Source organism: Lissotriton helveticus, chromosome 1_1 (assembly GCF_964261635.1).
Source record: "Lissotriton helveticus chromosome 1_1, aLisHel1.1, whole genome shotgun sequence".
Classification (NCBI taxonomy): Eukaryota; Metazoa; Chordata; class Amphibia; order Caudata; family Salamandridae; genus Lissotriton; species Lissotriton helveticus.
Genome location: NC_136057.1, coordinates 917,158,153 through 917,185,887, shown reverse-complemented (window position 1 = coordinate 917,185,887; position 27,735 = coordinate 917,158,153). Strand labels below are relative to the sequence as shown.

General features: G+C 42.5%; 1 protein-coding gene across 2 annotated transcripts in view; it reads right to left on the bottom strand.

Annotated features, from left to right (window-relative positions):
* Nucleotides 1–27,735, bottom strand: part of WIF1 (Wnt inhibitory factor 1) — a 291,963-nt gene that overhangs the window by 82,587 nt on the left and 181,641 nt on the right. For both annotated transcript variants that reach the window (XM_078655873.1, XM_078655872.1), the window contains exon 4: nucleotides 8,667–8,807. In XM_078655873.1, coding sequence (XP_078511999.1) covers nucleotides 8,667–8,807 — 141 coding nt within the window. The remainder of the gene's footprint in view (nucleotides 1–8,666; nucleotides 8,808–27,735) is intronic.

The window sequence follows — 27,735 nt, the reverse complement described above, 5'->3', positions numbered from 1 at the left end:
ACTATTTGGAGAGTTCATTTAAAGATGTTTACATTTTGTTGTGTGCTAGAAATAAAACCGTTCCTTTCCCGCAAAGAACAAGATTGTCACAAAAATCCTCTCACTTTGAAGTCAGAGAAGAAAAGTAAACACCCAACTCCCTTAGAAGACAGAGCCTACATTAGACTGCAGGAAATGATAGCAAGAGGTGTTACAGCAAAGACTTCAGGTTCTGGAGGAATTGTGTCTGGAAAGCTGGAAATGTGAAAAAGAGTGACAGCGATGCTATGGCAAAGAATGATACCTGAGCAAGAGTAGTGGCAGCACTCGTATATTCCTGTACGCAACCATCTGTATACTCACCGCAATGTATTAAGCACCTGCTCCAGAAATCTGTGTTTAGCGTACATGCTAGTGATGCCTAGCTGTACGTGTTCTATGAGCGATGGAAGCCTGCACTCCTTCTGCCATACTGTATTTGTACATCAGGGAAGGACCTCTTGCACTACTACTGCCTTCTTGTGAAAAAGGAAAGCGTACTTTCCATCTGCCATGCTATATATGTTCTGTGAGGGAGAGGAGCTAATGCTACTCCTGCCCAAGCTGTATCTGGTCTGAGAGGAAGGGAGGCTGGCAGTGATGCTGGCCAAGCTGGTCCTGTGCTGCTTTGCTAGGCCTTTTCTATGAAGGTGGGACATTTCCATTGCTGTGCCCCATTTGTGTCTGCTGTGTAAGGGAGGCAAGCTTTCACTGTTGATAGTCAATTTGCACCATTTTGTGAGTAGGGGAAGCTTTACCTGTTGCTACCCGTGTTGTATCTGGTGTGTGAATGAACCTTGCACTTCCCCTTCTGCTGCTGTTATCTGTCTTGTGGTTTTCTTTTTAAAAAAAGTCATCAAGCCAACAGGCAGTAGCCACAGTAGCCATAGCCTGCCTCCGAACACCACTGCCACTGGTCCCGGCAAACACCCTATTGTTTGCCGGGACTGGTGGCAGTGGTGTTTGGAGGCTGGCAGTCATGCACAGAGGACTACAGCACCCAGCAGGCCCTGCAGCAAGAGGGTACTCGTGTTACTTCAAGGTGACTCTGAAACCAGACTGCCTTCTCTTCCGAATTTGGATACTTTTACTGGATATCAAAATCCCTAATCATTTGTACATAATAATACTACGAAGGACTGACTTTGTTCATAAACAAATCAGAGCCCTGAAGACGTCCTTGTAGGATGAAACCTGTTGGCTACGGCTACTGCCTGTTGGCGTGATGATTTTTTAAAGAAGGAAACGAATAACGAATCTTTGAACAAAAGAAACCTATTTGATAGGTATTTGGTACATGTATGATATGTAATTGTAGTGGATATTCATGCTGCGGAAGGTAAAAAAACACGTTTAAATACAAATGTATCAATTTGATATAATTGTCAAATTTTGAGTGCTGAACCACCAATGATACTATTTGGAAATGTTGGTTTCATTTTGGAGTATAGAGGGGCTGTACTTCAGGTTCAATGCACCGGATGTATGGCGTTGCAATGCATGCTATTACAACGCATGCCTTTACGACGCAAGTTTTACAATGCAAGTTTTACAACGCAAGTCGTTACAACGACTTGCATTGGGGGGTGCTGGATAGTGAATAGTTTAATTTACTATTCCAACTCCAGTCCCCGTGGATGGTAGGGAAGGTGTTGGATAGTAAATTAAAACTATTCCCTATCCTAGAGCGCCCCCCAGCGCAAGTCGTTGTAATGACTTGCGTTGTAATGGTTGCGTCATAATGGTAGTGTGTTGTAACAGTTACGTTGTAAAGGATGTTTCCCCAATGCACCATTAGCAGCTTATCATACTTTGCCAGATACCATTGTTGACAAGTGCAGGATTTAATGCCTCAACCCCTCCCTGTGTGTATTTAAAATCTGTCTTGTGGTATTCTACTGTATGTGATAGGGAAGGCTGCACTACTGCGGCCCATCTTGCACATATGTTGTGTGCTAGTGAAGCTTGTTATAAAATTATTCACCTTATCAAATTCAAAATGATTAGCATTGTGAATCTTTTTTTAATGAATGGGGTTTATTATGATAGAGTGAAGCAGACATACAAGTCTTAAAAGACTTACCCAGACAAGTCTTGCATTCGAACATTTTCATTGTGGAAAACAGATGAGTGTTCTTACTACAGCTCTCTGTAGCGAGCAGCACAGACAGCTGAGGGTCATCAACCTAAAATATAGACTTGTTTCCTGGGATCAGAGAGAGATACAGACGCCCGGCGTGTGTTTGAGGTCCAATTTACCTGGAATTCACCATTCAGGACTTTGAATGTGGCTTGCGGAAAGAGGTTCTGGTCATATGTGTAGCAAGGTGTGATCTGTCTTTGTGAGTATCATTAATGGCTCCCACAGTACCAGAAAAGGGTTTTAGCTCATATACAGTACTGTAATTAGCCAATAACAAAAATGGGGTTCCGATTCACAAAAAATGCACGTCTAAACTACGAAATGCAATGCTTACACCTCCTTATAGATATAAAGTATGAGCGTTGAACGGATTGACAAACATTTCCAATCTATATGTGCGTAATTACACTAGCCATAAATTATGCGCATGTGTGCCTGGTGTTCTCTAAAGCTGCTGATTTACACCCGTTTTCCTGTGTCTTCAGGTGCAAACGATAGGCAATAAAGACAGCAAACTTGCATACTGTTATGACTATGACAGAATTTTACATTTACTATATGATTATCATAATCTTATTCAATTTTAATGTTTCACTCTTACCAGCCCTTGCTACAAATTATATAAAAACTGAAATGTTTGTGATCTTTCCAAACTTTCTAAAAGTATGTCGACCACATGCACAGGTACCACGGAGATGAAGGATGTTAGTGTGAAATATTTGTGAACTTACACACTTTGATGGCTTTCTAAAGTGTTCTTATTTTTACACTTCACTTCCCTGACCACACTAGGCTCAGTCTAAATCGCACATACTCTTCTGTAACTTGCAAGTGAAAAACGCTTACTGTGATGCGTGGCTGAACCACATTTGACAAGCATTGGCATAGCCATTAGTTGTCGCTTTTAGGACCTTATAAGTGTTTAGTCATGCAGCACATTATCCTCAGTGGTTCAATTATAGCATAATTCCAGAATATGTGTTAGGTTATATCAAGCCCAAATTGCATCCATTGAAAAAATAACAATAAACTGCACACAAAATAAAAAGTGTATGCCAAATCGCAGGCACAAAGCATAGTAACAAGTCTTAAGAAGATGAAGGTACCACCCATCCCACCCTGGGATGGGCCAAGGAATGGGGAATTGCTCATTTTAATAAGGGAGAGTAAACCAGAAGACCCAGTAGTAGGACGAGAGTGGACTAGGCAGGGCTCTACTATGAAAGAACCAAGCACTGTGTACCAATAGAGAGGTAAAGCTAATGAATAACTTGTACCACTAACATTATTGGTGGGATGTAATGCCTGTAATAAACTTTGTCAACAGGTTGTGTACCCTTTCACAATGATGCTGCCTTGGAAATAAAGTTCTCTTAGAAGGCCTAAAAAGGAGCAGGCATAAGAATGAGAAACGTGATCAAGTGGGTAGACTAATATCTCTTCAACTTGCAGAATTAGGTGTGCCATCTAAAGTACTTCTCTTCAAAACTCACCCTGCATAATAACAGATTGATAACTGATTTAATGTCATGCAAAACACTTATGATGGCATGAAAACTCTCATGAGTCCAGGCCTGCTGATGATATCCGCAGGGTAAACTGGTGGTATGCCAACTCCAGCAGCAAAAACACACAAGAACAGTGTGTCTGCGACCAATGAAGTGTACACAGAAAAAAGGTATCATATCACCAGGTCCTCTGTGAAGCGTCAACCAAGAAGCAAGGCAAAAAAGAATCACCAGCCTACATGTTAATACAATGTGGAGGCAGTATATAAGACTGTGAGCTTTCAAGCCTCTCACTAAGCTCTGTTACCCTAAGAAATTTGGCTTATCATATTATTTAAAAAGCAAGCGCTTAAGTGCACATGCCGGACGATATTCCAACTAAACCTTAGAAGATGGACTAAATGTCTGAAAACCGTTCACTACCCACACTAGAGGATAGTCCAGCCCCAAGATGGCCTCCGCTTGAAGGGAAAAGCCAGCGTGACCTACCTGAAATGGCCGCCACGTTACGTGCACAAACTGTGATGGGCACCAGCAGCTAGATTATATAATTGTGACATCCATAATGGAACGGGAAGGTTAGCCATACATAACATAAACCAGCACAAAGCAAGTTCTATGTTCTAAGATAAGCAGTGTGCGTATGCGCAATGTATCTACTGTTGGTTAGTAGTGGAAGGGTTAGTACAGTGAGTTACAGTTACTTTGGGCTTAATAAGCGATGCACGTCTGCACAAATCCTCCCAACTGCTGTTAGTTTATTTCATTACAAGTGGTGCACATCCACGCAGAAATAGGAATGCCGAGTCAGTATTTCTTAAATATGTACTGCATTTAGTATCCACGTGGTAGTCGCAGTGAGTGCCTTTAAATTATGTCTAGAAGCGGTACATGCCCTTGCAATATTACTTATCTGTAACCTGTTGGATCAAGCGAACGGGACACTAATGAGCAGCCCACACGGGACTACTCCGGCGATACCAGGTGGGATTTAAAGCACCGGCTTCAGATGGTCGACATCCAAAATTGCAAAGAAGCCCAAAACAATTATATATCCTACCACAAGAAGCTCAAAACACACCTAACCATCGAATATCTCGAAATGAGTCAAAAATAATTCAAAATGATATTACAAATGTAACGTCCTCAGGAGAAGAAGCTGCAGGTGGTTCTTCCACTGTAAGGGGCAGGAGGAGCAGCAGGAGCGGGGGGGGGGGGGGCGCGGAAGGAAAGATGCAATGAAATACAGGCCCAGAAGCTGAACATGCATCCACAATGTAACACGAGTAGAAAGAATTAAAACAATAGTCCCAAAAGGAACAGATAAACAACCAAAGCATAAAGAGGCAGTACTTGGTCTCTGCTCTGTGGGAGGAATAAAAGAGAAAAAGTATGGACAAAGATGCAGGATTGACCACTAGCCAGCAAATATTTTTAAAGGACACCGAACCAAAGAAATGGGGTTATAGTTTTAAGCCCAAAATAGAAGTATATACTTAAGTAAATACAAGAGTTCTCAAATGCTTACCCTAAACAGTGGATGGCCTCTAAATGACTACAATACAAGCATTTCACAGGAAAGGGGATTGTTAGAACCGGGACCACCGGCCCACTTACGGTAGCATGACACAGAGTGGGAAGGCTAAATCCAGAAGGTAATTGTGACGTACTTGCGCAGCACACACTACAACATCCCAGCGCAAACCCACCAAACATGACACCACACCGTCTTAGTTAAATAGAAAATAGAGAGGCTTTATCCTTTTGCATTTAAAAGGGGTGAAGTTTCCAATAGTTAATAAATTAGGGCTTCGGCATTCCATTATTGGATTAACTGCATTAATTAAACAGTACATTGCATTTCATTATCTCACAGTAGTCGAAGGAAACCGGTATTTCAATACATTAAATAGGCAATTAGCAGGTAAGTACTTTAAGCATAAATCAACAGGAACATGCAGCAGGTTAAACCAAGCAGGTAAGTACATTAAATATTAAATTAGCACGTATATGCATCAGATTAGACCAAACAGGCAAATACATTGAATATTGAATTAGCAGGTATATGCATCGGATTAGACCAAGCAGGCAAATACATTAAACTTAGATCATCAGTGGTTCTCTAGTCAGGGTGCACTGTCTTCACCCAACTCCTGCGCAAGAAAGTGCTCACAGATGCTTAATTTCAGGGGGGGGGGGGTCAGGTATCCACTCTCCTTATAGGATCCGGTCACGCTACCATGGGGAAGAGAGGATTGACTTAGGGGCTCAGTTCTTGGTAGCCCCATCCATAGCAGTTCCCCCTTTCCCTGAGGAACTCAGCTTCTCCAACCCCACCCTCAGTCAGGCCTTTCCCTGATACCTTTCTGCCCGTCTGGTGCTTCTGTTAATCTCCATGGGGCGAGTCTGAAGAGCCAATGTTCACCTGTCCTCCCGCTCAGGCTTTACAGCACTTCGCCTGAGGCGGGGGTAGGGGCCGCAGTGAAGCCGCGACGCAGCCACCACAGGAGACCCCATCGCGTGTGGGCCTCCTCTCGCTCTCTCTCCTGCCCTCCGGAACTCTCGGAGGGCAGTTAGACCGGCCTCCTGAAGGGCCGCAGCAGCTTCCCCTCTTCTGAGGAAGCTCGGGCTCAGACAGGGAGGTGACGCGCTAGGCGGGAGTCTGGTTGCTAAGCGACCCGCCCATCGTCTCCCTCAGAGCCTCGCATCGTTCCTCTCCCACACGGCTCGGGCCCCTCACAGCACCCTGGCCAGCAGCCGTGAAGTATTAACAGTCTCGGCACTTCAGCGCTCAGGAGGGGGGGGCTGATCCGTGTAGCGCTGGCGTTAAGGTGTGCTGACAAGACACCAGGCTGGCGGCAGATACGCAGGCAATGACAGCGCACTAACATCGGGGCAGACAGGAGGCAAGAACAAAGGTGGGGCCCCAGCCTCACTTCAGTGGTCGCAGAAAGGGACCCCTGCACAGCGTTCACCCTCCCCCTCCTGGACAGTCCGATGCCCCCTCAGCACACAGCGCCAACCCTCCGAGGTTCCCGGGGCTGGGGCAAGGTCACTCTTTTGTATCGCTTTGTTTGCCCTAAGTTGGCAGGGTATGCTCAGACGTGAGTCCCTTGCTCACTTGGCCACTGGATTCAAGATAGCCTGGCTGATGAGGATTATGAATCCGAAACCGGTCCCAGGATGCTTGTTTCCGGTCCAAGGAAGACATGGCTTGGCAGTTCGGGCTGGACTGTTCCCATGAGGCACAGGGTCAGACTGATTTGCATATGGCCATGTCTGAACTGGGGTGGCTGAGTGAGCTAAAGAATGGTGATGGATTAAACCCAGATCAGTTGACGGGGGTGAGTGTTTGATTTGCTCAAACGCTCCGTCCATCATCCCCTTTTGTATCGCAAGGTCACTCTCACCAGCTGTCCAAAAGGAGCAGTCCGCTTAATACGTGGACACACTGGGGCGTTGTTCTCTCTGATCTTCTCTTAGACAGGGCCAGAACAACAGATAGGAGGGCAGGATCCTCAGACCAACCCGCAGCCCCTGGGAGCAGTCAAATTAGCCTGTGACACAATCCCCCTGACGCTGTAGTTCGCACTCCAGCCAGCCCAGCAGTGTGACTAAATGGCCGCCCAGTATCCTCCCTTATATAGCCTTGGCCCAGGTCACTATAGTGGACCGGAAGGTTCTGGAACCCCCTAATGCTATCCTATGGGCTAGAGCTCTGAGGTAATTTCTGAAATGCGACCATTTTATGAAGCTCATCCATCCCACCATTTTAGAAAGGTACACCTGCGCCTCAGCACTGTTTGCCAGTGGTGAGGCGCCCGGAGACCTAAGGCCACATAAACAAATTGGTGAAGAAAAAAAAAGTGAGGCAGAAGAGAGAAAAAATAGGGGGAGACCGCCCAAAAGCTGACAGGTCTAACAGGGATCATCTATTAGTCTGTGGTTGGAGACATCTTTCAGGTCTAAAGTTTCTTAAAACCCTTATTCCAAATGGGTTTAAAATCCCAATCTGGGCACAAGAGGGAGATTGCACATGAGTCAGATTCCAAGAGGTGCAATAATTACTGTACCCACTGTTTTTTCATGACATCATTTTTGCCAGGCAAATTGTATGAAAGAAAAATCTGCATCATTCCAAACTCTGTGACTTAGAAGAGAGAAACTGAAGAAAACAAAAAAGTGATGCCTGTAATTAATGCTCAGCCATTGGTAATTACTCCGGCTCCATCGCAGGTCGAGCACAATAGCAGGTGAATGTGATTAACTCAAGCATTTCTTCCATCACTTTGGTGAGATGGGTATGCCCACTAATGAGGCCTAAGTAGGCTGAAATCAACCTGGGGTTGCCTGTGTTCTCAATTGGTTTGGGACTGGTCTGGCAATCAGGCTGGGTTGTTCCTTTTGGAACTGGACCAGGGCAGGTTTGTATATGGCTGGTCTCTGTCTAGTGTGGCATAGAGGTTGGAGGAGGATGGACTGGAATGAGACTGAGCAATACCCAGATGATGAGATTAACTAAAGCATTTATGCATGTCGTGGCTGCATCAACTGTTACTCTGACTAGGTGAAAATATTACTTGGCTTTCATTGTTGGTAGACTAAGGAACTGGTTTAAGGTTGGAGGGAAAAGGGGATTACTCTGATTCATTGAAGGAGTGCTAAATATACAGTTGGAGGATTCTGAGCCGATGGTGGAAGTAATATTCCTATAGTCCAGATAATAATGCTGTTGTGTTATTCAAAGAAGGGATTCACCCTATGGTGGCTTCACTGGGTAAATACAGAAGATAACAGCAGGTAAATAATGCCCACTTTATTTCCTCCTTAAATCAGCCCCAAAAATCTTTATGAAAATTAAAAAAATAATGGGGAAATGTAAATGGTATAAAAGTGTTTGCAACATTCTAGAAGGTCCATTCATCATGATTGTGGTGACCTCATTTACACTCAACGAGATGTGTCTGGTAATCACAAACTGTTTGGGTGTCAGTTACCTTGCTGGCATGTTTTAAAGAAAATTGCATGTTGCGGGGTTTGGAGAATTATGTTTCCTTCCGTGTTCATAATGATGATGATGACTTCAAAAGCTGCCACTCCATCTTCTTCCCCGAGACATGGAAATCCAATCTGGACAACTAAAAAAACATATTTTAAAAATAAAACAACAGTACATTTCACATTTTGAAATGCTTCAAAATCCCACATTTATGTAACGGTATTATTCTGTAACAGTTTTTTTTTAAACAGAATACAATCAATCTCACATTCGTTCGAAAAAGTGATTTTCCTATTAGATTTACAATAAGAGAAAATGCCCAACATGAAATCCTCAAGTTTAGAGTGATGACACAGCAATGCTAAATTTCAGGTTTGTAGCTCCTTACAACTTAGATTATGATACCAAAAGCAACCATAAAGCAAGCATTTGCTCAACAGAACCAAAGGGCTTGAAATAGGGAAGGAAGAGTGCTGAGGGATACAATTAAATGGGAAACTGTTAGACGCCACATTCAGCAGAATCAACAGCCACTGAGCATGACACAAGCAGAGTGTCAAAGCTTTCCGCGGGGCGATTGCCCTTACCACAGATATTTCTGCATTAGAGGTTTCTACAACAGGGAGATAGAAACAGGGGAAGGAAACTGCTACAAGAGTTTTCATTTAAATACATAATGGGACCTGCCATTTCCTCTCAATCCAAGATAGAGCTGTGGCCTTTTTCTCCATTCATGGTGGAGCCTGTCATGCCCCCATATGTAAGATGGAGCCTGCCATTTTCTTCCAATCCTCAATGTCTACTAGCATTACTGTGGGTCTCTAATGAAAAATGGAGTTACACACACACCACACATCAGTCAGGACCTGGTTGCTTACTTACTAGCTCTATCAAGGTGTCCATGCCCAAGTCTTTCAATCCTGATTCATTCTTGAACACCTAAATATTGATACCTACATGTTTGACGTATCCTACTCTTTTACATCCTTGTTTCTTTTCCTTCTGTGGATTACAATGTTTCTGGCCCTTCTTTCTTCTGATGTCTAATTTCCTCCATTCACTTAGGGGTGCCTATATTATAGGTTCCCCATATTTAAATTGGTCAGACCCTTTTTTTCAAAGTAGAATGGCAAAGAGAGTATTGCCATGAGAGGTGATCATGTGTTCCCTCTCCCTAAACTGTATGTTGCTATGAACCCCCATATTCCCTTTGGCACCACTACCCTTCTCTGAGTCCACATGCCAGACAACATATCCGGTCCTGGAGTTACTGCAGGCCCTTCTGGAGGTGTGTGCTTCTCTACTCCTGAGCTATGTAGTGGTCTTCAAGTTTCTGAAAATTACATTGCCTCCCAAGAAGATCTAGAGAATAAAAAACTCCCACGGGTATGAGAGTAACAACTAAGGATATTGGCGTGTGGTCTCTCAACAAGACATTAGTGTCTTGTTTTAGTATAACATTCATACACTGGGCTGTTCCATTCTGTGGATCTCATTATTTTCAGCCACATAGGGTGCCAGTTCGCCTACCCAATCCTTCAGAAAATCCAGAATCCACAAAACTCATCTGAATACATAGCCCAAGGGTATCTGCAGGCGAGAAAAGCTATTACAGAAAGCAAAATAAGATCTCAACACATTCATCAATTAGCAAAGAATACTAGCTCCATAGTACCCACCCACACCAAAGCATGAGGGGTCTTAAGAAATATATATAATACAAATTATTTTAGGAAACTGACTCCTTGCCACCCTGGGCCCTATGTAATAGAAGGTTGCAGCCCATTGTACCTCTTCTCATCACTACAAGTACATACGGTGTTGCAATGATCTCTTCTGAAACGTTGCCTCTCTGCCATAGTTATCACAGAGCACATCATAACAAAGGCTACAGTACTGACTGAGACTCAGGAAGCCAAAGTGGACAAGAGGCTAGGTACTAAATCAAATGGGAAGTCATTGCAATGGGATGTTAACTAGGAGTTTAATCCTGAAGGCTGAGAATTAATTCAGATATCCCAGCTAATCCACTCGATTTGCTTATAGATTAGACAGACGTTTTCTGGAAGTCCATGACCATATGTCACAGAGAGTGGAGGGCTTTGGAGGTGGCAGGCTTCGGCCTGGATTCGGCCTGGATTCAACAAGCTCGCAAGTTAGTAAATGGGGCACAAAAGGTGCTTCATAGCTCTCTGCAGAGGCACTGCAGATATTGCAGCAGAGAACGACAGTGGTGGTTCTGGGTACCCATGTGGATTTGGTAAAATGTGATGAACAGCAGCTGCAAATAGGGAGGCAGGAGTATGGTATGCACACAGCAACAAGAGTTCGCATTTTTATTGAACATTAAGCCTACCATTTAAGGTCACTTCCTTTTGAAAAAGATAAGTTAAAGTTGAAACGACAGGCAGAGTGTATATGTGTTTCTACTATCTACACTGTTTCCTTCTGTTAGTTCAGTTACCTGTCGCTCGACACCTGTGTTTTCTGTAGCATCATGGGATAGGGACCCATCATTGGTCACTTCGCCGCCAGCCTCTTTATATGCTATACGACCACTGCAGCATAAATATTTATTTGTTCCTGTCAGAAGCATTGTGTCCTGAAACTGAAAAGGGAAGCTGACTCTTGTGTCTTTAGGAAAGCCCAAAATAGGAGCAGGAACACAGGTGAAAGAGGATCAATACTTGGACCAAACTTCCAAATTGCCCTTTAAAAGTGCTAATAAATGCTGGTCAGTGTGGAGAAGTCAAAGTGATGACAAGAGATGAGAAGTGCAGCATACAAGTAGAGCAGAAAGCAAGGGAGGATAGCAGAAGAGCGGAGAAGGACAACAAAAACAGAGCAAAACTTAGGAAGAAGGCTGGAGAAAAGAATTAACCCCCAGATGCATCAAGCACCCATTCTGCGAATTCCAATTTGCGAAAAATACCGAATCGCAAATTGGAATTAGCAGAATGGGATGCATCAAAAAATGCGATCAAAAAATGCGATTCGCAATCGGCCGCAATCGCTGAATGCGAATTTCCAAAAATCGCAGAAAATTCGCAGAATCTCCTGTTTTCCCAAACTGAAATTGCGATTTTGCAATTACCAAAATCGCAAATTGCGATCTCGCAAATTGCGAGATCGCAAAAACGGGAAGTCGCATTTTGAGCACAATGATGACATCACAACCAGGAAGTAGGAAGTTCCCTTACTCATCCGGAACACAGAGCTGGAGAGCGGAGGAGGCAGAGCCCTGAGCTCTAGAAGACACACCCTGCAGCCCCAAAACAGAACAGACATGCAACACCAGAATGTCCCAGGATGCAGCAGGAGCTAGTGAAACTGGCAGGAAAAGAAAAATAAAGTTTTCAGAACAGGAGCTGGAGTTCCTGATTGAGGGAGTCAGCAGGGACCATGATAAGCTTTTTGGGAAGCTATCCAGAAAGGTGCCTGAGGCCGACATAAGGCGCATTTGGCTGAGCATCAGGGCGCAGGTAAACGCCGTAGGGGTGACCCAGCGGTCAATTGATGACCTGAAGAAGAGGTAGTATGACCTCAGATGCCGTGCCAAGGAGCGCATAGCAGAGAGGCTGGGGGAGCAACATTCCACGGGAGGAGGAGACGCCACAGTTGCCGCCAACCCACCACTTGAAGACCTGGCTGAGGACACCATCAACCCTGCAGCCTGCGTGGGGGTCACTCGGCTGGACACCTCCCGACCCACACAACAATCACAAGGTACGAGCCATGCAACTGCGACCCCGTCCCCTAAGAATGCCCATGCCCCCCGAGCTAGCCATTTGACAACCCCAGTAATGCAGTCCCTGCACATCAGAAACACACTATTGCATTGTGGGACCTGTAGTGTGACAATAGTTCCCTGATAGCCACACACAGCCAGAACTGTCAAGCAAAATATATCCCTAAAGCCAGTCAGGGAATGCAAGCGTGCATGCATGTTGCAACATCCCATATCAATAATCATGCACCCATTTACATCACAGGTGCTGCAGAAGCAGAGACCACAGACAGAGAGGCACTCCATATCGAGGAGACCCCAGATGAGACGGAGGGAGAGAGCCATCCTGCCCCACAACCTGGACCGTCACACACACCTTCACCTGCACCAGTACCACCACCTCCACATGCGGCCAGGGCCAACCCTGCAGCGACAGGAGGAGTGCAAACACCCCATGTGTCACGCATGGCAGTGAAACAGGCCCCACCACCACCCAGGAGGCAGACACGCCGCACAGCCACTGTGCGGTCGCAGGCAAGCGGCCGGTTGAGGCAGCAGCGCAATGGGGGCACACGAGCAGAGATGGAGCAACAGGCCCAAGATCCAGGGCTAGGGATCGAACGCCGGATGCTAGCTGTGCACCACAAGCAGGCACAGCACATGGCAGCCATGCAGCTGCAGCTGTACAAGACTGCACGCAATGTGAATCAGCTCACCGAAAGTGTGCAGGAGTTGACTGCTGCAGTAAAGGAGAACAGCCAACTGATGGTGTCGCAGCAGGACATCACCCGCTGCCGCCACCGCCAGCTGCTGACCCGGCTATCAGCATATACCAGGTCAAACCACCTGATCGGGAATGCAACATCCCAACTGTCACGCCGGTCCCTGGCAATGCAAATTCAAATGGTGCAATGCAGCCAGGATGTTGCAAGGGCCCTGGAGCAGGTCACCACCGCAATCCAAAACCAACAGGTGTGTGGCCATGCCCATGCAAGGGGGGGTGATGATGTCAGTGAGGGCACATCCAGCCTGAGCAGCCTGTCTGTGCCGGTGGCACCAGAACGGCGCCGCAGTACCAGGCCCAGTGCAGCATCACGGCCGGACACTGCCGATGTGGATTTGGAGAGGCGACAGGGTGTGTCCGGCAGGAGGCGCTAGTGAATGGCTGAACATTAGCAGCAGTGCCATGCTGATGTACCAAGCACGCCTGCTCTGCATTCAAGAGGCTGTAAGATGCAATACAGCAGTTATGTTGTTTGTAAAATACAAAAAAGTTCTAGATCTTGTTCAAAAAAAGAATGAGAATTTATTTTGAACTCAAATATTACTCATGTCATTATTTCATATGGCATGCATGAGTGCAGTGTTGTGTGAGGGGTATGGGTGCACTAGAAATAGTTCAGTGTAATGTTGTTGCGGCACCTGTGTCCTCCTGCAGGATTCTTCCCGCGTGCATGATGCACATGTGCAGGTGGCCGGTTGTCCCCCTCCGACTCACTACCAGAGATCTCCACAGGTATCCTCCGCTTGGTAGCAATATTGTGGAGTATGGCACACACGGCCACGATGCGGCAGCCACCAGTCTTGTGTAGGATGCGGAATCGGCTCTTTAACATCCTAAATGTCCGCTCAATGACATTTCTTGTGTGAATGTGCGCAGCATTGTAACGCCGTTCCTGTGGTGTTGCAGGGTTGAGGTATGGGGTGAGGAGGTACTCACGGAGGCCGTAGGCGCTGTCACCTGAAGGATGGGAGCAGAGGGTCAGTGCCTGTTATGCGCAGCTACATGGTCTTGACATACTGTATGTGGGCATGTGTACTTACCTAGGAGATGTCCTGGCCAAGCGGGTGTATATGCCGCTGTGCCTGAAGATGAACAAATCATGCGTGCTCCCCGGGTATTGGGCCACTATGTCGGTGATGAATGTCTTTGCATTGCAGACCATCTGGATGTTTAGTGAGTGGTAGGACTTGCAGTTCCGGTACATGTATTCTGTCTCAGCGGGTGGGCAGATGTGGATGTGGGTACAGTCAATGCAGCCAATTACATGGGGGAATTGCGCAGTGTTATAGAAGTCAAGCTTTGTTTGCTTTAAGTCCTGTTGGATGGTTGGGAAGGTTATGTAGTGGTGTATCTGGCTCAGCATGGCGTCCAGGAAACTCCCTAGGCAGCGTGACAGTGTGCTCTGGGAGATCCCCCCTGCATATGCAACTATCCCCTGGAAGCTTCCATAGGCCAGGAGGCGCAGGCAGCACGGGACCTGGACATGGGTGGGCACGGCATTGGTCCTCCTTGTTGGGTGCTGCATCAGGGGGTCAAGGTCTCGGATGAGCTTAGTTATCATTGCCCCATTCAGCCTGTATTTGGAGTAGATCTCCTCTTCAGTCTGGCCCAGGAGTGTTATCCGCAGCAGCCGGAAGATGCGCTCCTGGATCCTGCGTTGGTTCCGGGCTGCAGCCTGGAGCCTCAGCCGCCTTGCCACGATGTATAGACCTGGCATTGTGAATGTCCTCATGCTCCTACTGTATCTCCTTAAGTGTGTTTGTTTTACCCCGCCCCTGTTTCTTGTTAGAATTTTTTTCTTTTTTTTTTACCAATTGAACTTCATGGTTACCACCTGGTTTGACTTCTCCTTAAATTGCGACTTGCATTTAGCGATTTGTTTTTTTCTCGCAATTTGTGATGTTTGATGAATTGAATTCGCGATTTATTTGCGAATTCGCAAAATAATTCACAGAATAAGTGGAAAATCGCTGTTACTGATTCACTAAGGGGGTTCCACATTGATTCTGCGAATTTATGTTTGCGAATTCGCAATTTAATTTTTTTTGCTTAATGAATTGCGGGAGCCGTAATTGCGATCGCAATAGCTGTTTCGCAGCTATTGCGATCGCAATTTCGGTTGATGAATCTATGCCATAGAGCAGAGGAGAACATTAAAGTAGCGATTGGAGGAGGACAGAAAGAAAGCCATGGGGAGAGTAGCAAAGGACTTCGAAACAACAGAAAATAAATTAGAGGCTGGAGTTGAGAGAAGAGAAAGTCAAAAGCGAGAAGAACCCTAAACAACGCACAACCTACTGAGTAGGCGTTGACTCCCCTTCATGTTTTTTTGACTCAATCAAATCAAGTTAAATTTGAAGTTTCCATACTCAGAAAGCTCTCAGAATATGGGATTTAAAGGAGAAATACATATCTTTCAAACTAGATGGCGGTGGCACTGTTTTTGACATTAGAAAGTTCTTCCTTCGCAGAGGAATCTGCTGCATCTCCACTTGCGAAACACCATCATCTTTTCACATTTTTATTTGTCAATCACAGCGTGCATTTTATAGAAAGCCTTTAATATGGGATAGGACTTCTGGTCTCTGATGAGTAGGGTGAAAACTCCTGCACGCTTTTCTGTTTTGCAAAAGCAAATGCTGGCTCCAGCAGAATGTTTTAAAAAAAAAAATATATATATATTTGTCAAGTCGAACTAAAACAACTTGGGGACCTTTCGGCATATTCTTCTGCCTTCAGAGAAACCACGACAATAGTGCTTGCCTTGAAGGTGTACGATTCCCTACTGAGCAGAAAGTTCTCTGCTAGGGGAGCGACAACCATAATCTATGCTGACCTGCAGGCTGGCGGGCCTTTCACTATGCTCTAAATGAACCTCAAAGTAAGGGTCTCCATTGACTTTCCAGTTATTCTATTTTTCGTTGGAAGCAAGCACTTACAATTCTCTGTTCTATGCCCCCCATGTGTATAAGTGACCAGAAGTATCTATGCATCTGCCCCAAATCAATTTCTGTTAATATTCCAGTCACAGCAATCATTAATTTAGGAATTTAGGAACATGTTTTCAAACTGAAACAATATTTCTTTTTTGGTGAAAATATATGTAGCTTTTGGACTATGTCGGTTGCTTCATTGTCATGTCTCTCCTCTATTCCACACTTTTCTCAAGGTCATCAGAAACATTAAGACTCTTTCGATGTACGAAATCATTGACAAAACAAAATAGCTGAAATGACTTGGAGGAAGGTCGACGTCAAATGTGATGCAAATCAGGGATCTTTGAACTTGTATAGCATAGAATGAAGATGGGGCACTCCCAAAGGTAGTAGAACACTACCCCTGCGGTCTCTGCAGCTTGAGTCACCTAACAAAACCAGGAAAGTCCCTAGACCCAGATCTAGACTCTTGGACACTAAATACACACACCGATTGCAATTCAGCATTGTAGTATACACAATTACGTGCTCTTGCAAATTGAGGAACAAAGGTATGACGTGTAGAAAGATTTAGATATGAATTGGTAATGAATATACAGTGCACTTTTATAGAAGCATGTTGTTTACAGGTTAACAAATAAAAATAATGTTTAAATAAAAATAATTTTTTTTTAAAAAAGATATGAATTCTAAGGCATAAGAGTAATTTAAGACTACAGCAAAGATGGTGAATCACTAAATCATGAATACCCATACACCAGCTGACCCAAACTGGTTAGTCATTGAACAACTAAATGACAGCGTAAGAAACCCAGAGAGAGTCTTATTTGAGGGGGAATAGCACTGGATCTACCGCTTCAGCACCCATATCCAGGGTATGAATGATGGACTGCTTTGAATAGATAAAGTCTGGACACAGAGGTTTCTAGACGATTCTCTGTACATGAAAGCAGAGTAGAAATAATTCTGTGTAGGAACTAGCAGAAAAATAACCCCTCACCACACAGGACTTATCCTCTACATGCATGTAGGGATTAGACTATTGGACATTCATGAGAAGAGTCTGAGATCGGGACTGTGTAGCCCATGCAGTATAATATTCACCCATGACACATGCTGTCGTTGCTAGCCTTTACTACGAATAGATATATTGCAATTTGCACAACACTGTGATTTTGTATTTATGACTCACAATTCGTTGTGAAATAATAACGAGACCACAACCCTATGCAACTTCTTGTTTACGTATGGGAAGTTCGCAGGAGCTTCAGTGTAAAGTCTGTTTTCCCTGCTTATTGTCATGTGACATGGAACCCGGAGGGGGGTGTGCACTCAGCAACATTTAAAACAATCATGGTGGACTGTGCTCCGCATTTGAACAAGGGATTCTCTAGCCCGAAATGCGCCATCGTTTTGTGAGGAGAAGGTCTAGTTAAACATCTTTCCTGATACATTTGGGTCCTTCTCTCTTTCATCGCCGTAAGGAGGTTCCGGGAGTGCGTGAGTCTTTGGAGATATATATATATATATATATATATATATATATATATATTTATATATATATATATATATATATATCCTCAAGACTTTCTCCCTACTGGGAAAAACGGGTCGCACAGCCAACTTTGGGATTTAAACAGCAATCCTTTTTATTATCATTTTCAAGGGCAACAGGCACAGAGATCTACGCGTTTCGGTGTCACTTCACCTTGCTCACGATCACCGGGTTAGCCCCACCCACAAACATTTAACCACAAACATTTTTTCAAAAAAAACGTGTTTCCTGTCACATGGTATGCTAAGAATTGTGGTTCTTGTAGTTTTTTCTAGTTTTTGACAAAATAACAAAAAATCGACTATTTCTGAGAGGGTGCATCTCAATTAATAAATAAAAGAAATATCCACAGTCAAATGCATTTTAGTCTATTGCCTTCCAATAGGACAACTATCATTATTTGTTATGCCTTCCAATAGGCTGTCTACTCATACTCATTGTTCTTTCACAAATAGTTTTTGTAACAGTTCAAAGGTGCACATATAATTCCTCCGATTGATTCAACCCATTCGGGTGCAGGGTCCTCAGGTTAATGATGAATTTAGATTCCACTTGTCGCAGTTTTTTCTCTCGATCACCCCCCCGCTCACTTCTGAAAATAGTTTGGATGCCATAAAATCTCAGTTTTTGCCAATCACCCTGGTGTGCAATTTCCATGTGTTTGGCTATGGCATTAGAGCGGTCCTTGTGAATTGTGGCCCTCATATGTTGTAAGATTCGATTCTTCAATTCAACAGTTGTACTTCCAACATATAACATTGGGCAGGGGCACTCCACCACATACACAGTAAACGGTGTTTTGCACGTGATACACTGACTGATTTTCCATTTCTTTTTGTTAGCCAATGTTATTTCTTTTGTTGGCTTGGCTATCTGGCACATCTTGCAACCATGGCATTTCATGAATCCTTTGGTTTTCAGCCAATCATCCTGTCTCTTTTTCTGGAAGTGGCTATGTATCAGATGGTCTTTTAGGTTTTTAGCACGCCTATAGGTTATTGTGGGATGTGTTCCCACAATCTCTTTGACCGTGTTATCTAATTGTAACAATTTCCAATTTCTGCGGAGAATTTTGCCAATTTTTTCACTCTCTTGTGAGTAGTCTGTTATTAAGCAAATCTTGTTTTCCTCGGGATCTTTATCTTTGTTAGTTCTCTTCAAACAATCCTCGCGTGTTTTCGTACAGCTTTTTGCGAGGCAATCTTTTACTGTTTGTAATGGGTATTTCCTTTGAATGAATCTTTCCATTGTACGTTTACTGTGCCTTTTCCATTCATCTTCTTCACTGCATATCCTCCGGACTCGCAAGAACTCACCGTAAGGAATGCTGTTTAGTAATGACTTTTGGTGGAAACTGGTTGCTTCTAGCGTGGCATTTGTGGATGTTGCTTTGCGATGGAGAGTTGTATGAATTTGCTGATTTTTTATATAAATTTCTGTATCCAAGAAAAATATTCTCTCCTTGCTCATGTTGTATGTGAATTTCAGATTTTTCACACTTGTATTCATAATCTGAAAATATTCTTGGAATTCTGTTTCCGATCCATCCCAGATTATAAACAAATCATCAATGAATCGCTTCCAACTCACCACTTTATTCACCGACCATTCATTGTTCGAGCTCCACGCTACTTCCTGTTCCCACCACCCCATGGTTAGGCATGCGTACGATGGACTAAAGGCAAAACCCATGGCCGTCCCGCTCCGTTGTTTGTAGATTTCACCTGCAAAAGTGAAGATGTTTTGTTCCAGGCAAATTGTTAACATATCTTCCAACATTTCATTGTGATTGTTAAATTCCAAAGTTCTTTCTTTTAAAAAGGATTTGCAAGCCTTTATGCCCATGTCGTTGTCAATATTGGTGTACAAACCAATTACATCCATTGAGATGAGCCAATAAGATTCCTGCCATGGTGTATCAACCAAGTTCCTCAATAGGTCACTTGTATCCTGTATGTAGGAGTTTAGTTTTGATACTGATGGTTTTAGGAAGTGATCGACATATTCCGCCATTGGCTCCAATAATGAGCCTTTTGCGGAAATGATTGGCCTTCCAGGTGGGGTTTTTTGGTCCTTATGTATTTTTGGCAAAAAGTAAATAGTTGCCAAAATTGGGTGAGCCACAGTGAGGAATTTCAATTCCATTTCATCAAGTAATCCATTTTCCTTCCAACAATTTAATTTTGCATCAATTGTCTTTTTTAATTCCATTGTTGGATTGGTTTTCAACTTTTCATAGTGCATTGGGTTCCTCAGTTGTCGAAGCGCTTCCTTTTCATATGCGCTGCGATCCTGAATTATCACGTTGCCGCCTTTATCGGCGACTTTGATTTCAATTTTTTCATCCTCCATTAGCTTCTTGAGAGCCAATCGTTCATCTTTTGATAGGTTATCTGGGCCATAATTTAATTTCATTTTGTATAAATCCTGTATAACTGCTTCTTGGAACAGATCCACTTTGTTCCCAGGACTTAATTGTGGGTAGAACTTTGATTTCGGTCTTTTACCACTTAATCCTGCTCCACATTGGGTTATGGCCTGTGAAATGGTCACTTCATGCGTTGGATCTTGCGTGATATTCATTAGAGTCAAAAAACCTTCAACATCAGTTAATGGTACATTTTGGACCTTAGATCTTTCTGCAATAGTCTCTCTCTCCTTCAGTGTTTTTTCTCGAAATGCTTTTGCAAGTTTAATTTTTCTTATGTACAGGTATAAATCAATTCGCACCTGTGCCAAGTTCATATGGCTTTTTGGACAAAAGTTTATCCCCCTCTTTAATAACGATGTTTCAGTTGTGGTCAGTAATCTTTCAGATAAGTTTATTACTTGTAATTCATCTGTTATTTTTTCCTCTGCCTCATCGTTCTCGTCTCCACGCCAGTCGACGCTGCATCATCTCCCGCAAAGGAACTGATTTGGAGGAATATATATATATATATATATATATATATATATATATATATATATATATTCACTGAAAAAAACACAGGTTTCAGGGGTGTTATAGTTAGTTAGACATTTCACTCTTACAAAACCATTGAAATTCCCCCGTTATAGTTAGTTGTACTAACTATAACTCACGCACACGCAATCCACTGCTGATGATGTTGCATATTACATCATTCATGACATGGTCAGTGACATCACTGATGACATCACTGATGACATCTCAAATGACATCACTGATGACATCACTGATCACATCATCCAGTGAATGTGGTTTGCTTCGATATTTAAATAAGTATTATATATATATATATATATATATATATATATATATATATATATATATATATGAATCTGCCTTGAACACTGAATGGATGTATAAGTGTCTGAATGGAGGATTTAGTAGCAAAGTGATTGAGTTTCTAAGTGACGAATTTAAAGTGTCTCACTAAATATACGGCATAGTGATTAAACTTTGTGAATGCCTGTATCACTCTATCTCTTGTTGTGTAAACTACTACATAAGTTGGTTACTAGGTATGTGAAAGTCTACATTAGTTATTAATTAGTTAAGTGAGTATTTGTATGGGATAGTGAATGAATGTGTGTGTGGTTGGGTGGGACATGTGTGAATGTCGAAAGATGTGTGAATAGTTGAGTTAGTAGGTATATGAGGTTAAGACTGTATGTGGAAATAGTTGTTTGGGTGAGTAAATCTCTTTATGGGTGTGGTAATGATGTATGTCCAACAAACTAAAAATATAAAAGGCAGTGTATGTGACAATTGTTGTATATAAATAAGTATACATACGACTCAGTGATTGTATGTGTGAGATATGGATAACTGTATAGTTGTAATAGTGATTTTATAACACACCAAGTATGAGTCACTATCTATATGAATAAATAAAGTGGTGTTTGTGTAAGTGAGTAGCTTAGTAAATATAAGTATGATCAATTATTTGCATAAGTGAGTAGGATGTCTGCATAAGTGAATAGGATATGTGCTGGTGTGTAATGTTGATGTAGGTGTATAAGTATATTTAATAGTGTTCTATTGATCTTTGTTAGCATGTATGAGTGAATCTATAGGTAAGTGTTCAGATGTGTGTGTAGATCTAGGAATCACTGAGCGGGTTTTTAGAAACTTGTACTGGTGTGTCAATGGTTTCAAATATGGTACTTCATTTTTTATAATGAGTGTTGAAAGGTTATGCTGCTGTGAGATGAGGTGTATCAGTTTGTCACATGGATGATGTCAACAGTGATATCATCAGTGATGTCACTGACCATGTCATGAATTATGTAATATGTGACATCATCAGCAGTGGTTTGCGTGCGCGTGAGTTATAGTTAGTACAACTAACTATAACGGGGGAATTTCAATGGTTTTGTAAGCGTGAAATGTCCAACTAACTATAACACCCCTGAAACCTTTGGTTTTTTCAGTGAATTTCTGAGGTTTTTTAAATACTAATTCCTAACTATAACATGTCTGAAACCTATGGTTGTTTCAGTGAATTTCAAAGGTTTTTTAAATGCTAATTCCTAACTATGACATGTCTGAAACCTATGTTTTTTTCAGTGAATTTTTAAGGTTTTGTTAATGACAATTTTTAAATATATTTATTCTTATATTTATTTTTTGATTCTGATTTACTAATTTTTTTTAAACTATTTATTTTTAGATATTTTATTTTTTAAATTACATTACATTGTGTGGCCCCCCTTCTTTTTATTTTTTTTTGGGCCCTGGACCCCACCCCCTAGAGTCTGATCCGCAAATCTAAATGTATTCATTTTTTTTATAGGAATGGGATTCCTATGGAAGGAAATACAAGTTACTTGTAAGTATGCTTGGAACTACTTTTCAGGGTCACTGCTGGGCTAAAACATGCAGCACTGGTTTCTCTCCTGATAACAAATGAATAAATCGGAATTCGTTCTTCGGATGACTTAAGGTGAATATTTTAAAGTTCAAAAACTGCACACTTAGAAGAATTAACTGAAACCAGTCAATGTCAGCCTATGAAAGGAAATTCACTTAGCAGGTAAATAATGTTATTATTACTTTTTCTTACTCAGGGGTGGATCCTGAATCCAGCACTGCTGCATCACCTCTAAACGGTTGAAAGAATGCAAATGACCAAAGACACGCGGAAGCCCGCATCTCTTATTTTTTTTTTTAATATCGCTAGAATGCACGGATCATACGGCATCCAGCGATTTTACCCAAAAAAAAAAACAATTTGGGGAAAAGGGGGTACTTGTGGAACCACCTAAGTTGTGTCTACCCTCCCCCTTTTCAGATTTTAAACTCACATTTCACACGCTTCTTCAGCCTCCCTTCTACCGAGGCATAAAATGGCTGCCAACAGTTTCAAGTTTCAAATGTTGACAAGCACTTGATAGCCAATTAGCATTCAGCGCGTGATCGGAAGGCTGCACTTATGGTACGATGACAATAAGCGGAGTATCCGTATTCAATTTTTTTTATGGGAATGGGGCCGTTTGGCCCCCCTCCGATGGTCAATTCCGGGCACCGAGGTCCCCACCCCCGGGGCATGGCTAATTATATATTATAATTTTATGGAGGGGGGCTGCATAGCCCCCCTACTGAAGCCACTTCAAGGCCCCGGGGACCCCATTCCCCGGGGACGGAATTTTTTACATTTTTTATTTATTATGGCCGTCACTGTTGGGGACCGTGCGAGGGTCTTCAATTTCCCCATTGTCCCACCGGTTTCCCGCCTCCTGCGGGAGCCGGTGTTCTATCGACATCCGAAGTTCATCTGTGTATGTACCACCTAGGAGTTGCCTTCACTTTCCGCATGAACGTTTGTGGTAGCGCATCCGTGTTAATATTACTTATGCGCACATTACGTCCCACCGTCTTGCTATGTACCCCTAACGTATTTCATTTTATTTGTGCATGCTCAATTACAACATGCCCAATCACAGCTCTCACACCCAGTGACATCATACTCAACCAATCATCCTTCTGCAAAGCATTTATAACCTGCCAACCTTCTCAAACTTTTCCTATTCCGCAGTCACAGCCATTGATAGTGTTCGTATCCACTTCTTCGTAGGTGAGCCCTTTTTTTAAGAATAATTAAATGAATTGATCTGAATGATCTTTAAATACCGTGTAAATACAAATTTTTGTTTGATTTGACAATGTTGTTTTTAAGCATGCTTTCCTACTTTTTCATATTGTTAAAGTTGACTTTGTAACTTTTGTTTCTGAGCAAATCACTTAATCCTGCTGCCTTCAATTTTGTAAGTAGTGCCTCACGGGCTGCTTCCTCCCCATGCAGTGCACATGTAATCGATTGGCCAATGTTGTATTTTAGCTCGCTCTCCATGTTTTTTAATAACGTTGAACTTGATTTCTTATCCTTTGTTCTGTGCAAATCAGTTAATCCTGCCACATTTCTTCAATTTGCCAAGCGCAACGTGGCCCTTCCCGCATCAGTGTGCTACGCACTGTTCAAGTTAATGCAATGTAGTTTTTCTCGTGTAAGTAGTGCGTTACGTGCCCCATGCATTGCAAAAGTAATGTTTTCGGCAATAGTGTATTTTAGCATGATTTCCAACTCTTATACCCCAAATATCTTACCTTGGTAGGCGATGTTTCTAGGCAAATCACTTAATCCTGCCGCCTTTAATTTTGTAAGTAGTGCGCCACGTGCTGCTTCCTCCTCATGCAATGCACATGTAATCAATTGGCCAATGTTGAATTTTAGCAGGCTCTTCATGTTCTTTAATAACGTTAAACTTGATTTGCTATCCTTAGTTCTGTGCAAATCACTTAATCCTGCCACATTTCTTTAATTTGCCAAGCGCCACGTGGCCGTTCCCGCGGCAGTGTGCCACGTGCTCTTCAACTTAATGCGATGTCATTTTTCTCGTGTAAGTAGTGCATCACGTGCCCCATGCATTGCAAAAGTAATGTTTCCGGCAATAGTGTATTTTAGCACGGTTTCCAGCTCTTATACCTCCAATATTTTACCTTGGTAGGCGATGTTTCTAGGCAAATCACTTAATCCTGCCGCCTTTAATTTTGTAAGTAGTGCGCCACGTGCTGCTTCCTCCCCATGCAGTTCACATGTAATCGATTGACCAATGTTGTATTTTACAACGCTCTCCATGTTTTTTAATAACGTTAAACTTGATTTGCTATCCTTAGTTCTGTGCAAATCACTTAATCCTGCCACGTTTCTTTAACTTGCCAAGCGCCACGTGGCAGTTCCCGCAACCGTGTGGTATGTGCTGTTCAACATAATGCGATGTCGTTTTTCTCATGTAAGTAGTGCGTCACGTGCCCCATGCATTGCAAAAGTAATGTTTTCGGCAACAGTATATTTTAGCACGGTTTCCCGCTCTTATACCTCCAATATCTTACCTTGGTAGGTGATGTTTCTACGCAAATCACATAATCCTGCCGCCTTTAATTTTGTAAGTAGTGCGCCACATGCTGCTTCCTCCCCATGCAGTTCACATGTAATCGATTGATCAATGTTGTATTTTACAATGCTCTCCAAGTTTTTTAATAACCTTAATTTGTCCCCTGTTCTATCTCATTATACAGATATCTCAACCATGAGACGTACTGGTCGCCACAAGCTGTTTATTCCTGCACATGCACTATACCAGATGGTGGTCAATCACTCGACATACCAGATCCACCGACTGCTCTCCATATGCTATCAGATCAAGGCCAGGAGTTTGTAAATGAAGTGAGTGACCAATCTCGGCCTAACATTTGTATAATGCAATGCTATTTTCTATTTTGCCTGCCAAATATAACCTCTGATGATTGATTTTCAACCCCAATCCTATTGAGAACAAATGTTTTTATGTACATTAAAATTAATCTTGGACATATGTACAACATATACATTTGTAACTCTTTTTTCAGTTTGCAGAATGTTACATAAATCAGCAGCAAATTGCCGAGGTTGAAAAAAAGTTTATCCTCCTCTTCCAGCTGGTTACACCAATGTCTCAAATATGGCATTTACTAGTTGTCTGAACCATGGAGATTCACAATTTTTTAACGGATAACGTTAAGGTAAATACTCTTAATATGAGTAGTCGCGAAGTTAAAAAGTAACAGATATAAGTACTTGAGGGATTTTTGGTATCAGATAATGTCCAATTCACACTTGTATGGATTAGTCTGATACTGGGTGGATCTCTGTATAACTAATGGATGATTAGGTATTAAGATGGCATACAAAGCTCCCAACCTTCTTACTTTTTCTCTTAAAGGGTTCCAAATTGGGGACCAATATTAGGCTGTGCAGTAGAGGTTGACGGTGTTGCTCCACTGGTACTTGGGCCTTCTCGTGAAGCAGAAGGAGCCTCTCTCAATATCCTCAACTCTTACCTTCCAAAGTTGACCGGATTCTTAGTCTGCAAATCCTTCCGCATACTTGCAGTTCCACACCAGTACTCTTTATTGGGGTCTCCTCTTGAAAGCAGTCTTGCATATCCGGCAAGTAACAAACTTAAGCAGAGTTCAAGTTGTGACCTCTGTTGGCCACAGTGTTTACACAAGGTAAGCAGAGCGGCCTAGATATTCAATACTTCCAATTAAATGCATTAGAAATAAAAGAGCTTATTTACAAACTCCTTGCGCCACTTTTACGTCACTTTCAACATGAGAAAAGGAACACAAAAGTGACACGAGAGTTTTGTAAATAAGCCATAAAAAATATTGTCCAGCATAATGACTTCATATCTCACCTAATTCTGTCTCATCTGTGAATCAAGACCTGTTCATCTGTAATATAAATATGACGCACTAGGCACTTTTATACGAACACCGTTTGAATGCAAGCCTATAACATAAGTGAAATCTATCAGGTACACTGCACATATTAAAAAAATAGAAAATATCGTCAAGTGTTACTTTGACTTGTAATGTGTGACCTCATTTAGTCACATCAATCTAATTTTAAACACTAATTTTCTTTTTTGTTTTGCAGATTAACTACACTACTTCTATTGGAGTCTATATTATATGTTGTTTGTTCATTTGTTATGTTAAAGTTATGGTTCTAGTTATTTATTGCATTGTTATCCTTTAGTTATAGTTCCAGTTATTTATTGTTTTATTAAAAGTGAATTAAAAAAGTATATACGTCTTTTTTTGTGTGGGGGTAGCAGTCCACAATAGAAATTATATTTATAATTTGAAGTATAATTCTGAGGCTAGTTCTTCACCAGATCTTTACCAGAGTGTATAGCTACAACTTACGGTTCCAATTCAAAAGGATAAAAAGTGCAACGCCATTAGCAACATAGTGTGGTGAACTTCTAACCTCTGTGCGCACGTAAGTGTTCCATGAACTGTTACTATAGTAACAGGCAGAAAGCTGTTTGGGGGTAGGGTTAAAAGTACTGGCTGTACAGAAACCATTATATTTACCCTGGATCCTCTACATGACAGAAAGGAAAGCAAAGTAAAACAAAACACTGTGTACCAGATTTACAACCTCCTTGCACCAATTTCGCATCCAACCCCCCCTACAAAAGTCTATGAGCCTCAACAACCCCCCTCAAGCTCCGGGAATCACCACCCCCGGGAATTTGTGTATTACGGGAGGCAGACTGCGTGGCCCTCCACCTAGTGCCCTCGAGGAACCTGGAAACTACTACGACCGGCTCCTGCAGTGTCCCAGGGTGCCTACCCCCGCTATACTGCTGTTTGCTTTGATAGAGCGGGACTCTCACGACTCCCGCCCTCCCATAGAAAACATAGTTTGCATTTTGAAAGACTGAGCAGTGAAATCTATTCTCACTTTAAAAATCCAAAGCAGATTGCATTTCCATATACAAATTAGCATCTACCCATGCAAAAAAGCAATACTGGCTCCTGAAAAATGCAAATGTTTATCACACAATGTTGCTAAAAAAAACAGCAAGTGTGCTCGACTTGTCAATGTACTACCTTATCCTAAGTAATGTTATTTTCAATCACATTCTGATAACCAATAAGAATCATGCTTTTAAAAATCAAAAACATGCACCCTAGGTTTCTGTGTAGAATGTTTTCAAACAACCAATCATTTCTTTTCTGTTTTAATTTCACTTTTCCCCCAAACT